This window comes from Nicotiana tabacum, chromosome 19 (assembly GCF_000715075.1).
Source record: "Nicotiana tabacum cultivar K326 chromosome 19, ASM71507v2, whole genome shotgun sequence".
NCBI lineage: Eukaryota > Viridiplantae > Streptophyta > Magnoliopsida > Solanales > Solanaceae > Nicotiana > Nicotiana tabacum.
Window position 1 is genome coordinate 12,914,682 of NC_134098.1, and position 15,110 is coordinate 12,929,791.

At 33.9% G+C, this 15,110-nt stretch overlaps 1 protein-coding gene and 1 long non-coding RNA gene across 4 annotated transcripts; both read left to right on the forward strand.

The window, feature by feature from the left end:
* Nucleotides 1-212: 212 nt before the first annotated feature.
* LOC142173807 (uncharacterized) lies at nucleotides 213-1,550 on the forward strand. The gene is made up of 3 exons (XR_012703163.1): nucleotides 213-1,019; nucleotides 1,161-1,207; nucleotides 1,287-1,550. It is a non-coding gene; the product is annotated as an uncharacterized LOC142173807 (long non-coding RNA).
* Nucleotides 1,551-2,573: 1,023 nt separating this feature from the next.
* LOC107794262 (replication protein A 70 kDa DNA-binding subunit B-like) lies at nucleotides 2,574-14,891 on the forward strand. 3 transcript variants are annotated; one of them, XM_075239671.1, is made up of 12 exons: nucleotides 2,577-3,005; nucleotides 3,091-3,364; nucleotides 3,456-3,543; nucleotides 3,724-3,845; nucleotides 3,944-4,161; nucleotides 4,246-4,403; nucleotides 4,473-4,767; nucleotides 4,851-4,904; nucleotides 7,407-7,769; nucleotides 8,110-8,220; nucleotides 8,813-10,179; nucleotides 11,225-12,109. In XM_075239671.1, exons 1-9 carry the CDS (start codon nucleotides 2,862-2,864, stop codon nucleotides 7,410-7,412), a joined length of 1,359 nt encoding a protein of 452 aa, XP_075095772.1. In that variant the 5' UTR covers nucleotides 2,577-2,861; the 3' UTR covers nucleotides 7,413-7,769; nucleotides 8,110-8,220; nucleotides 8,813-10,179; nucleotides 11,225-12,109. The 3 variants fall into 3 exon arrangements, with proteins under 3 accessions (XP_075095771.1, XP_075095772.1, XP_075095770.1); XM_075239670.1 differs by lacking the exons at nucleotides 7,407-7,769; nucleotides 8,110-8,220; nucleotides 8,813-10,179; nucleotides 11,225-12,109 and adding an exon at nucleotides 5,722-6,008 and having other exon boundaries at nucleotides 2,574-3,005; XM_075239669.1 differs by lacking the exons at nucleotides 2,577-3,005; nucleotides 3,091-3,364; nucleotides 3,456-3,543; ... (2 more) ...; nucleotides 4,246-4,403; nucleotides 4,473-4,767 and adding an exon at nucleotides 14,211-14,891 and having other exon boundaries at nucleotides 4,774-4,904; nucleotides 11,225-14,115.
* The last annotated feature ends 219 nt before the right edge of the window (nucleotides 14,892-15,110 follow it).

The following is a 15,110-nucleotide window of genomic DNA, read 5'->3' on the forward strand; positions in this document are numbered from 1 at the left end:
AACCTGGTTCACAATATGTGATTTTTCCTCAATTATGCTGTTAAAAACTTGATTTTTTCATGCTCTACTCTTTTGTGTACAGCTTTAAGATCAACATATGCATTTAACACAATAGTTGAAGCGTAATGATCCGAAAAATACTTTTAGTTCCAGCAATATTAGACCTATCAGGAAATCTATTTTACCGATTTTCTCATCTCTTGCCATTTTGTCGTATGTAAGCGTTCTTTGTCTTCCATCAAAAGGCACGCGCTCTCTTTACTCCTTCAAAGGCCACGCCTCTTCTTCTTCATCTTAATTTAAACCAAACGTTGACTATTGTTCCTTTTATTTCCTACACCCCACAATAAATCCCATCTTTCTTCCTTGATTATTTTTTACTCTGCTCTATGATGTGTTCGTTAGCTATCTCTCTTACGGATAATGCCGAAGTGTTTATTTATACTCTTAAATTGATGTGTGAACCCCATAATAAATTCCATCTTTCTTCCTTTAATTATTTTTTACCCTGCTCTATGATGTGTTCGTTAGCTATCTCTCTTACGGATAATGCCGAAGTGTTTATTTATACTCTTAAATTGATGTGTGAACCCCATAATAAATTCCATCTTTCTTCCTTTAATTATTTTTTACCCTGCTCTATGATGTGTTCGTTAGCTATCTCTCTTACGGATAATGCCGAAGTGTTTATTTATACTCTTAAATTGATGTGTGAACCCCATAATAAATTCCATCTTTCTTCCTTTAATTATTTTTTACCCTGCTCTATGATGTGTTCGTTAGCTATCTCTCTTACGGATAATGCCGAAGTGGTTATTTATATTCTTAAATTGATGTGTGAATATAGAAAACTATAATACTGGTGTTCATAAGATTAGCAAAACCTTATACTTCTTCAATTCCAGTAGCACTTGCGAACTAATTTTTTCTCATCTTTTGTTTGTACCAACTGTAATCCCATCCGGATCCTTTAACCATGAATCCCAAATTGTGGTATTGTTGTAAATTGAAATGATCAGGTGAATATATGCTTTTCCTTGGCAATATTTTAAAGACTTTTTCCTGCTCTATTCAAATGTGTTGTGCTTGAAGATCGGCATATGCATTAAACTTATGGTTTTTTCCGTGCTTATATCTTCACTCTATATTTTATCATACAGGATTCCTACAATGGATGCACAGCGAGATTGTACAAATATTTGGCCAGGTAAATTTTCGTTCTACATTTAACAATGTTATTTCTTTTTTTGGTTTCTTCAATTAACATTATGTTTATGATTTTACAGGTTCTGCTAAAGAATATGAAGTTTCCACATATTTGAGTTATAGGGAAATCTCACAAATGCGGATTGAATATTTTATAAATAAACAAGTACAACTGAGAGCTGACATATATAAAGGAGTTTTACCAGATCATTCATGCAAAGAATGAGTTCAAATATATTTCTGTATGTAAAAATTTTCTATATGTTATTGTCTTTGTGACTTTTGAATCCAACAATGACTCCGGATATATTTATATATACAAAGATATTACATATGTTATTACATTTATGTATTTTGAATTAGATTGTTGCAGATAATTATATTGTTGAGGTAGGATTTTATTTGTTTCAATAGGTTTCCACAATTAACATTACGTTTATCACAGTTACAGGTACACCTGAATCTTTTTCCATATATTTGAGGTTGCGGATTAAATATTTTAAAGTTAAACAAGTTAGAACTGATACCTGACATATTTATAGGAGTTTACTAGATAATTCATGCAAAGAATGACTAGAATATATTTATTATATCATTTTTAAGCGCTAGAAATTAACGTTAACCAACAAATTTCTGATGCAACACCCATTGATTGTTTGATCTCATTTTCCGCATATGCTGAAAGATTGACATAAAGGGAAAAAATTGAAGTGCAAAAGAAGTTGACAATTAAAGGTACAATTTTAACTCTCCACCCCCAGCGTATGAAGATTTCCACTTCTACCGACCTGCCCCGTGTGCCATCTCTATCATGATTCCCAGAAAACTGTAGATGGCTAACTTTTCGGTATTATGTAGTTGTCAACGGACAACCTATCTTTCTTACCTTCGGTGGTTTATTGCTATTTATTTCTATAAAAAATACAAATTATAATCAACTATAAAAGAGTTGGAATACTGATACCATATTTTCATTGGGAATAGTTGGATGATATACTTAATTCTTTGCAGTGAGATGACGATTTTGTAAACTTTTATATTTACTTTTACAATGGCGTGAAGGAACGATGATTCATTTACAATAAAAAAAAATTACATCGGAAGCTTCAAAGATTACATGGGAAAGTGGATTGCCAATGTGATATGACAGCTCTCTATGACCATCAATTGAATATATCTTTTATCTCCAATTTTTTTTAAATCTTACCATTCATTCTTATAATTCACTATATTTAACACCCCACAACATCTCTAATCTCTTATCTCTATCTGTAATAATTAATAAATAAAAGCCCAACCAGATTGCCTAATGAGCCCCAAATATCCGTTTGTCTTAAAAAGCCCAACTATATCCGTTTGGTTGTCGCTATGAAAGCCCACGTTGCACCAATTTTTGCATAACCCAAAAACTTAATCGGTTCCTTCATATATTCATATACGGAAAGTTAAACGACATAACGATGCCCTCTTCATCCTCATGTGCAAAACCTGCCTCCGTTATAGTGGCTTTTCTAAAGGGTTGTAACTTTCCAATTAACCGTTGCCATCGTTTAAATTTGTTAACCGAATCCTTTATATAAAAGCCACGCACACCATTGTCCTTAAACAATTTCTGCTATCCTTCTTAAACTCATCCTAAAACTGTTATATACAATATGGCGTATTCTCTTCTTACAGAATTGAATAGTACTAGAGACGATTGGACCGTGAGGGTTAGAGTTTGCCGGAAATGGAATTCTATTAATTTCAAGAGAAACAGAGAACTAATGAGTACAGACATGATCCTTATAGATGAAGAGGTAGTACATGTGTCTTACTCTTTTTTAATTAATATGCATTTGTAATTATTAATTTTGAAAACACTAACTGTTTTTCCTCTACCAGGAAACTTTGATACATGCTACAATCAACAAGAATTTAGTAAATAAGTACAAGAATTTGCTCAGTGAAGGATCAGTCTATGTTATTAAGAACTTCAAAGTTAGTGAGGCTTCTGGTGTATATAGACCAGTGACAAGTACTTTTAAAATTTCTTTCTTCCTGACAACTGCACTCCAGGAACTACGAGAAGGTATTGTTAGTATTCCTATAAATGGATTCCAGTTTATAAAACCCGACATGATCGACTCAAGGCTGAACAATAACACCGTGCTATCAGGTATACTGATTACGATTAATGTTTGCTGCTATATTTTCCGCAATAGCAATGTAATTATGAAATGACTACTTCTTTCAATTTGATATTGTAGATGTGGTTGGTTGTTTAACTGCCATCGGTGACATGGAGAGTGTTGGAAGCAAGTGGAAAAAAAGGGACATCCAAGTTATAACTGATTAGTAAGCCACTTATCTTATTTTAAGTTCCTTTAGTTCGTTAACTTCCTAAAACCAGATTTATTGTGTGTACTTTTATTTTGTTATCCAAGTTGTTTATCCATATATCTTTAGATTACATATTAGATGGATCATATGGATTGTTACTCAATTAAATTTTGTTTCATCTTTTTCCCTGTATAGTTCTGCAAAATCAAAAATAACTTTGTGGGAAGAATTTGGAGAGAAGTTCGAACCATTTCTATACAATGACTCTGGCCCATACGTTGTCATAGTTACTTCTACAACAGTTAAACAATTCCGTGGTAATTTTTTCCGTTTACTGTTCATTGCTATGTAATTTATTATTGATATTCTGAATATATATTAAAGTTTGTTTTAAAATTGCATTCGCTATTAACAGGTGAGGTTACTTTCGCCACGACATATGCAAGCAAAATATATGTAAATCTAGAAATAGATTATATAACAACTTTGATTCAAAAGTTTGGTGCCACATTTCTTGGTGTACAAACTATCGGGAGCTCTAATGTCAATAACATTCCCATTGAGGAAGAGATGTTTATGAACAGGATGAACATTACTGAGTTGTTGGAGTCCGACTGGAGTGCCGATATACATGTTATTTCCCTATTTCTACTTCTTTGTAATTAAAATTCCAATTCTTCAAGATGCTTCTACTAATTAGAGTTTTTTATATGCTAGGAATACATTGTTACTATGAGGGGCAACATTACAGAAATAGATAATTATTTTGATTGGTACTACATTTCATGCAACTCGTGTTCGAAGAAGATTGTACCTTCAAATGGTGTCTATACATGTCACTTTTGCGCGAAAGAATGCAAGTTTCCTTTGGTGAAGTAAGGAAGCAACTAATAATGTAAATTTGATTATACTGTCGTTTATTTTAACTGATTGTATAATCATAGGTACAAAATACACGTCAAAGTAAATGACAAAACTGGAAAGACTACTCTGGTTCTATTTAATGCTGTAGCGGAGAAGCTCCTTGATACATCCGCCCACAAGTTGTTCAATAGGCTGTCATTGGAAAGCAATAATGTACCTCCACAAATCCAAAGCCTTTGCGGCAAGGAATTTATTTTCAAGCTACGATTAAACAATTACAATCTTAAAGAGGGGCTTGAAAATTATACGGTATCCAAGTTATTCATTCCAGATGAGAATCTGGAATTGCAATACACAACAAGGAAAGAACAAAAGGTATTGTGATATAGATTGTTTTAAATGGTAATCCAGATGTATATGTACATTGAAAATATGCTTTATTTTCGTTTGTTATGCAGGGGAAAAAGAAGGTTGAGGATAACATTGAAACAAAACGTTTTGTCGAAGGAAAGGTAAATTTCTTTACTGTTTTATTTAGCAAACTTTCAACTACAAAAGAAATTATGTCTTCGACGCAAAAAAAGGAGAGTATATATGTGAGTTTTAAGTACAACAGTCATTGATTTAGCAATTTTATGTATGTTATCAACTGAAATAGATACCTTTAGATACAAAAAACACTTATCAATTCAAATGACTTATTTTCCTTATTCTCTGGAAGGAAGCAAATTGAACGCATTCAGTAGCAAAAATCTACAACAATGTATTTTCTAATATAGGATTTTTTACTTTATTGAGCAATTCTTGCCTTTCTTGGGATTGCACCAAAAGGTACAGTTGATCTGCACAAGATGTTGTTCGTGACTGCTGATTATTTGTCTAAACGTGGTGAGAAAGGCATTTTTTCTCCTAAGCATATGATTCTCTGCAGAAAATCTGAAGAGTATGATGTGTAGATAGTATCACAGTTTGGCATACTTTGAAGAAAAATGTTCCCGCTTTGGTTGGAACATTTTAAGTGAAAGTTACATAAATACAAAATTACGTCAAACATTTTGAGTTTCATTTACTCATATAGGTAGTAGTTTCACCAACAATGCTAATTTATTTTCTTGCATCTATCATGTCACTACTTTTGCTGTTATTTTTTGTTTTCATGAATTCTTGTATTTCCAAGCGCAAAGTGGTTTCTAAATAAATTTGGTCATATTTGGCCAATGCTAGCATTTCCGTATACTCTTACTTCACTACTCATTTGATTGAAATGTTTATCGAAATGTCGGCTCCATACTTTTACAATAAACTGATTGCAGATTTTATTTTTTTTAGCGTTTTGTTAATTGCAGAAAGATAAATAGTGACATAAGAAACAAGAGCGTATTTCTTTTCAGGCAAGTTTCTGTTGTTATATACAATCCTTACTTTCAAGATTTAAATTTTCTAAATATCTTTTGCCATTCCTATCTTTACCGTCTTTCCACTGTTTCACCAATTGAGAAAGGACAAAAGAGAAAGAAATGGAAAAAACAGAACAACACATGTTGAAATCTCTTTCTTTAGCAGGATGCAGACATCTTTTGATCAATATGAAACTTAAGTTACTGTCTACCCTGTTAAGATTTCCGTCTGGTGATCTCTTTTTAAAAAACTTGGGCATCACTTTGATGAACTTGGGTTTATTACATCATGTTAACTTGCTTAAAAGCTGGAAACTAAACCATGTGAGTAAGAGTTTTATTTCAAATATTTTGGTTTACATTTCCATTTGCCATTGTTCTCTGCCATTCATTCACATATTTTCGTAAGTTTTAACACACTCTTATCAAACAGAAGTTCTAACACCATCTCCTTTTCGCTAACCCACGAAGGTTGCTTCTTACTTGTATTCGCTGGATAATACCTAACCTTTATGTTCCAAATAAATACAGTATTAAATTTAATATTAATTAAATATTTATGAAACACCCAAATATTATATACAACAGTAGATGGTGATTCAGAGAAACATCACACAACTTCTCCCTGGCAGTTACTTTCTTGCAGAAAATCAATAACGGCTATCTCCTATTTTATACACTTCACACTTACTTTTATCTTTCCACCGATTCCCCAATGGTTGTCTCCTATTATATTCTTCACATTTCCTTTTTCCTCAATTATTTTCCGAGACAAACTCGATATCCTCCTTCTACTTTGGTTCAAACTCATGATAGCCATCTCTTCCTAATTCGCTAACCATTCAAACATCAATTCATTTTTTCCTGCTAAAAATTGAAAAGGGACAGCAGCAAAGAAGGAAAAGTTGAATTAGTATTTCAGAAAACATAAAGAAGAAGCAAATTGCAGCATTACTAACACTTCACTTTTGTTAACATCATACGCTTAGTGTGTTTTACTTTATGTTGGCTTCCGAAATTTTCATTTTTGTTCTATTTGAAATACATTTATGTGATCAAAATTTTTATCTTTACGCAAGGTGTTTCTTCCTTTCTTTTGTTAGGCAGTCAGTCATTTCTTCATCGAAATTTTCATTTTTGTTCTATTTGAAATACATTTATGTGATTACAATTTTTAATTTTATGCAAGGTGTTTCTTTCTTTCTTTTGTTAAGCAGCCAGTCATTTCTTCGTCTCTTCTTAGATTTTATTACTTTGACTATTTACAAAGAAAGAATTGTTTGGATTTGCTCAAGTATAAACTGGGTATAATCCTTATTTATCATTTTGCCTTGGCATACTCTTGAGAATCTGTTTGCATTGAATATATCAACGCCACAAATGCAATTAATTTTCCGGAAATATCATATTTTACCTGTTAATAATAGCAATTACAAATTGTTCAAGATTACATGCTACATAGTCCTTATTGTCAATATTCCATTGTGTTTTTTTTGCACTGAATAATTTGATTTGCACATCCCATAACCATCTTTGTGACCTATTTGTTTTTAATATCTGACTTCACCAAATATTTCAAATTTTAATATATTCAATTTTTTCAATACTTTATAACAGGTTTAATGGAATTGGTATCTGCTATTGTTAAAAAAATTAATGTTTCAACGAATGTTCAGCCGGAAATTACACTACTGCGGCAGCTTCTACCAGTTTTAGTTCGGCAAGAGAGGATGCTTAAAATAAAACTGAAGAGATATGCAACAACAGTTCGATGTAACCAGAAGAATGATGAATTGGTTGATATTAAAAAACGCAGATATCATTATGCCAGATTGAAGCGGAAGGTCGTATTAATTCAAAAGAAATATGCCAATCAGCCACAAAAGAAAATACTCCTGCTACTACGATTTGTGAAACGATTCACAAAATTGATGAAGTTACGACACTGCATAAGGAGACACATGTTCACTCAACAAAATGGTATGTTGTTACTCATCAAGATATCTCTCTTAACGATAATGCCTAAGTGGTTATTTATACTCTTAAATTGATGTGTGAATATAGAAAACTAGAATAGTGGTGTTCATAAGATTAGCAGGACCTTATGATGCTTCAATTCCAGTAGCACCATTGAACAAATTATGTCTCTTCTTTGGTTTGTACATAATCTAATCCCATCTGGATCCTTTCACCATGAATCCCAAATTGTGGTATTGTTGTACATCTAAATATTCTACGCATATTTGCTTTCGCGAAGCGACATCTCTTGCAGTTCGCATCTTACTTTATATACTAAAGAATATTTGTAAATACATTGCAGGAGACCTATGTATCCTGCGACATCATACACCAAAAGACGAAGCAAATGAAGTATCGGTTTATATGTGTTCTCAAAGCAGTAGAACTATACAAAACAATCTTCAACATACAGGTACACATTATTGGGTACAATACAGGTACATATTTTTTGTTTGTTACGAAATTTTCAAACATAACAAAAGCAGGAGTTAAAGGGTAAAAGGCACATTATTATCTGTGCATAACATGTTCAAAGATATCATACTAAAATACTATAGAAAACAGTAAGTCTCCTGATATGGAAACACAAAGGGGAAAACAATTCTATACAATTTCTGCTTGAATAAACTAAATCCTACTTCAAAAGTACCAAATTGGAACAAATGTTGCATGTTGCTCAACTTAGCAGAAAATGCAATCAACGGGCTTCAGTTTGAATGTCCAGTGTTCTTTGCAATATAAATTGTCCTTGGAACATGAAAAGACTTGCTGGTGTGGCTATATAAATCCTCATTATCCATTTCACTCATTTCGGACCTGTTTCAATCCAATACTCAATAACATGGAGGTCTTTAACATTAGAGGTTCTCTGCACTTTCTACTGACATACAAATCTTAAATGACTTCAAAGACAGCTCGCAAACTCCTAATATATCTGCAAGACATGTCAATAACATTAGACTTGAAAGACAGTTCATATTGATATTGAAATTTCTATTTGGCAGGTCATAATACAAGAAGTTGGAATTTTGGACCTCCTACAAACACCTGCCAATATTGTGGTGCCATTTTATGGTATGAAGAACGGACAAAAAAAACTAAACAGACAACACGGCCAAAATTCTCATTTTGTTGTATGGAAGGCCGTGTAAGACTACCGTTAATGAGCCAACCCCCGCCCTATCTCAAATATCTTTTAAGCACAGATTCTGGACAACTTGGTATCAGTTTTCGAAAAAATATCAGAGTTTATAACTCTATGTTCGCATTTACATCTATGGGAGGCCGAGTTGACAGAAGCATCAATCGTTCAAAGGGCCCATATGTTTTCAGGATGAGTGGTCAAAATTATCATCACATTGGCTCTCTGTTGCCGGAAAGTGGGAAAAAACCACAGTTTGCCCAGCTCTATATATATGATACTGAAAATGAGATACATAACAGAATGAATAGTCTGCTCCATGAAGAAGTTGATCCTAAAATTGTTCAGGGCTTATCTGAAATGCTGGACGAGCATAATATTTTGGCAAAAACATTTCGAATGGCAAGGGATAGATATAAACAACATCCTGAATCTGTTTTTCGTCTACGACTACTATCCGATAGGACAAGAGATGGCCGACAATACAATATACCCACAGCTTCTGAAGTTGCAGGACTAATAATTGGTGATCTTACTGATGAAAATTTCCAACGAGATGTTATAGTAGAACATCGGAAAAACGGACTTCAAAGAATCACAGATTTACACCCAAGTTTCATGTCTATGACTTACCCATTAATACACCCATATGGTGAAGATGGATATAGGCTTGGAATTCTTTTGACAGATGTAATCAAAAAAACTTCCGCGAGAGAAAAATTGACAATGAGACAGTTCTACTGCTTCAGGATACAACAAAGACTTAACGAAGCACACGCTCTTCTACAAGCTGGTAGGCTATTGCAGCAATACATTGTGGATGGTTACATGGCAATTGAAGAAGAAAGATTTCGTTATATTCGGAACAATCAAAAAAACTCAGGGCTGATCTATTTTCTGGATTGATGGATGCTATTGTCCGAGGTGATTCTGATTGTTCAATGATAGGGAAAACCATTATCTTGCCTTCTTCACACACTGGGGGACCTCGATATAGGGTACAAAATTATCAAGATGCAATGGCAATTTGTAGGTGGGCGGGATATCCGGATTTGTTCCTTACTTTCACTTGCAACCCAAAGTGGCCAGAAATAAATGAAATGCTCCGTTTAATTGGACAAGAGAGTGATGACAACCGGGTTGATATCATATGCAGAGTTTTCCAAATAAAATTGTTCCAGCTAATGCAAGATCTGAAAAAGAATCAGCCTTTTGGAAAAATAATTGCATGTAAGTTAACTCATTCTGTACATAATGCACACATTACTAATAACATAAATATGCATGAAAGAAGTGTTAGTAACAGGTCTTTTGAATGTTAGTAATTCTCATTGTTATGAAAACTATAATTTCTTAGTTTATCCTAAAGGCTTTATGCTTTAAGAAGTTCGTCATAATCCAACTTAGTCGTACATAATTTCAATATACATGCCATTCACATCAATGTGCTTATCTGACTTTTGGTAACAATATAATGCATCATGCATATATGTGGGATAGTAAAGGATCTTGAAAAACTAAGCAACAAAAATATATTGAACTGTTAACGATGCTATTTGATGCTATTTTCACTAAATTTAATTAGACGATTTTACATAATTCTATTATGAAATGTATTTATATGCATGTATAGAAGTTCTCTTAGACTTATATTTGAAAACTTCAAAAGAAAGACATAGATGGTAAGTCCAAGCCAAAAAAACAAAAGAATAACTACTTAGTTAGAAGGAAGTTACATAGCTCTTAAGGAGCGATGATTTTCGCAGGTACATAATCGAATTGGCGTGCACACAACTATACCAATTATCCCAGTCTGAATAGCAACCCTAGCTACAGATCCAAGCTTCAAAAATAATTTCACCCATAATACATAACTATAAGACTTAATACCAAAAGAGAACAGATATGAAATTGTAGATTCATATACAATCTTTACCCATAAGCCCACCATTCACTAGGATTGGCTATGGAGTAATTATCATGAGCCACTAAAAGTCCTGCCAATGTCCAGATAAGAATCATTGACGTATCATAAGTTTGTTGAGATTACTTATTTTTTTAGCACAAATACACATAGACACCAGTTGTTATTGATATCACCAAATCTTTTTTGTCATGTCAGATTAAATCTCAATCTTAATCCAGGAAAACTTTTACCACCGAAAAACAGAGAATAATTACATAGTATAGCTTCTGCATATGTTGGTAAAAGAATATGTACTGCATGTCTTTTGTACCTGCATCCTAACCATAACCTTATACTATTCATTTACAGGTTTATATACAATTGAGTTTCAGAAAAGAGGTTTACCTCATGGGCATATATTGCTCTTCCTGCATCCCACATTAAAAAGCCCCTCCACAGATCATATTGACAGAATAATAGCAGCAGAAATACCTAATTTGGAAGTTGATCCTTGCGGTTATAATGCTGTTAAGAACTTTATGATGCATGGACCTTGCGGAGAACTGAATCCACATTGCCCATGTATGAGGCAAGGAAAGTGCACGAAGCATTTTCCAAAGAAATTCAATGATCGAACAACTTTTGATTCAGATGGATTTCCTATTTATAGGAGAAGGAACACAGGTACTCAAGTCAAGAAAAATGGCGCTAACTTAGACAATAGATATGTTGTCCCTTACAATAGGGATTTGCTTGTCAAATATGATGCACATATAAATGTCGAATTATGCAATTACTCAAGGTCTGTGAAGTACCTGTTCAAGTATGTCCATAAAGGGTCTGATAGAGCAACTGCAACTATAGAATCTACCAATACTGATGCAGAAAATGATGAGATAAAAAAATATTTAGACTGCAGATACATATCAGCTACAGAAGCTTGCTGGAGGATCTTTAAATTTGACATACATTATAGAAAGTCGGCAGTTGAGCGTCTGCCTTTTCATTTAGAGGGACAAAACATAATAATATTCGAAGAAGAAAAGCGAGCAGAAAGCGTGATTAGCAGACCGGACATAGAAAAAACAAAATTCACATAATGGTTTGAGGCGAACAAAAGATATGATGATGCACGAGAGCTGACATATTCAGACTTTCCTACGCGTTGGGTCTGGAATGCAAAGGACAAAACATGGAATAGAAGGCAAAGTGGGAAGGCAGTTGGTAGAATTTACTTCGCACATCCTGCAAGTGGAGAACGTTTTTATATGAGAATGCTGCTTAACTTTGTGAAAGGAAGCACTTCCTATGAAAGCATCAGAACAATAAATGGAGTGGAGTATAAAAATTATAGAGATGCATGCTACGCTTTAGGATTATTAGATGATGATAAAGAGTGGAATGACTGCTTAGCCGAGGCTACACTTTGGGCGACAGGAAATGAGTTGAGACATCTATTTGTAACGATACTTATTCACTGTCAGGTATCTGATTCAAGCAAATTTTGGAAGAACAACTGTGAAATTTTATCAGAAGATATAACATCATTACAGAGGAAGAGATTTCAATTGAAAAATTTACAGTTAACAGAAAAACAAGTAGAAGCATATACGTTATTTGAGATTGAAACCATCCTATTAAAGATGGGAAAAAGTTTGAAAGACATAGATGGAATGCCGCTACCAGATTCTGCGTTACTGCGAAATGTGGGAAACCGTATGGTCAATGAGGAGCTAGACTATGACAAAGAGGAGCTAAAAATACTGCACGACAAATCATTCGCTCTCTTAAATGATTGCCAAAAGTCAGCTTATGATGCAATAATAACATCAGTTGAGAATGAACAAGGACGATTATTTTTTATAAATGGACATGGTAGTACTGGCAAGACATTTCTGTGGAATACAATAATTTCCAAGCTCAGATCACAATCAAAAATAGTTCTTCCCATTGCTACTTCTGGAATAGCAGCTTTGTTATTGCCAAATGGTAGAACCGCTCATTCGCGCTTCCATATTCCTTTGGACGTTACTGTAGAATCCACTTGTGAAATAAAACAAGGCACACAGTTAGCTGAACTTCTCAACAGAACTTCTTTAATCATTTGGGATGAAGCCCCCATGGCAAATAAGTTATGTTTTGAAGCATTAGATAAAACGTTGAGAGATATCCTGCGAGTCAGGTATGAAAAGAGCTCTGACAAACCTTTTGGAGGCCTTACAGTTGTATGTGGTGGTGATTTTCGCCAAATATTACATGTTATTCCAAAGGGTACACGAGCTGATATTGTTGATGCATCACTAAACTCCTCTTATTTGTGGCCATTTTTTACAATATACGAATTGAAGCAAAATATGAGACTATGCAATGGAAAAGTAAGTGATTACGAGGCTGATCAAATTGCTACTTTTGACAAATGGTTGCTACAGGTTGGAAATGGATCATTTTACGATGATATTAACAAGGAGCTCATCAAATTGCCTTATGATGTATGCATGAAATCATCTAACGACCCAATCGGATCGATTGTTGAGGCAGTTTATCCATCTCTCCTACAAAATTACAGTGACCCAACATATCTTAAAGAAAGAGCAATACTAACGCCAAAAAATGATATGGTACATGAGTTGAACGATAGAATTATGAAAATGATACCAGGTGAAGGAAGAACATATTTCAGCTCCGACAATGTATGCAAAGCGAGCGTGAACACTAACGATGAAGAACTGTTGTACCCAATCGAATTTCTAAATAGCTTAACATTCCCTGGCATCCCTAATCATGACTTACACTTAAAAGTAGGTACCCCAGTTATGCTTCTCAGAAATCTAAACCAAACAGAAGGCCTATGCAATGGAACAAGATTAATTGTCAGGCATCTTGGAAATTGGTCTGTCAGCGCAAACATCATGTCCGAAAAGAACATCGGTACGAGAGTCACAATTCCAAGAATCATTATGTCTCCTAACGATTCAAAGTGGCCATTCAAGCTTAACAGGAGGCAGCTCCCTTTGGCGCCATGTTTCGCCATGACAATCAATAAAAGTCAAGGACAATCTCTTAACCATGTCGGCTTGTATCTTCCGAAGCAAGTATTCACCCATGGTCAATTATATGTGGCTGTCTCCCGAGTAACAACAAGAGAAGGATTAACCATACTAAATGCTGACGAGGACACAGAAGATCCTACATTCATTAAAAATATTGTTTACAAAGAGGTATTCCAAAATATACGCCCTATGGCTGCTGAGACACGCGAGGTATTTCTTACTCTTTTCCAAACTGTGACATGAGCTTTATACAATCTTACAAATAGTTACTTCATTACAATTATTTCAAAATGTTTGTGCTTCAGGATAACTAACTATACCATTGATGATTCATGCTGGAATGAGCTCTCAATGCCGATGACAATTTTAAACGTCCTGCTTCAGTTGTGCTTATGGCACCTCTCATTGGGCAGTATTCTTATTTTTCTCTTTTCTCCTTTTTATGCCATTTTCCTTATTTATTTGTTAAGTGTCTTTTCTCACCTTTTCAGAAAAGGCGTGACCGGACAGTTTTTCAGTTACAACTTTGTCCAGATAAGTTTTGAAATCTAAACGCTCTAACACTTAATATATCTCATATGCTGGTTATTTATTTTAGTACTTTTCGTGAGTGTATTTTTGGACTTTTTGACCTCTTTAAAATCTTTTTAATGTGCAGGTTGATGAAGAATTGAATAGAGTGAATGTGACTGTATAATGGGCAAGTAGTCCTTCCTCAAGTCTATGCAACCTTTCTTCATCGATTTTAAAACCGATTCTTCGTTGCACTTTGTTTTCTCATGATAAATGCATAATTTAGGGGGAAAATATTCTTATAATACTAAAAAAAATCAATTATATATAGGTGATTCTAATTATTCTGTTATTTCGTACTTATTTAATTTGAATAATTGGTGTTTGAAGGTTAAACTCATTTGTACAATTCAAGGAACAGGAGCACGGGTAATGAATCGGAAGATTTTACAAAAAATACTATTGGTGTATAATTATCTAATATGTTCACTATGTAGTAACACTGATTCAAATTTATTATTTTGTTTCTCATGCGCGATCATGCTTCTAAAGTATTCATTTTGAAATTATTTTGTACATATCCAATGCCTGCCAGGAGAGATTGTATGCCAATATAGTTAAAGGAGTGCGATTGAATGACGCCACTATGAATGCGCGAAGCGCGGGCAATTTACCTAGTACAGAAATAAACC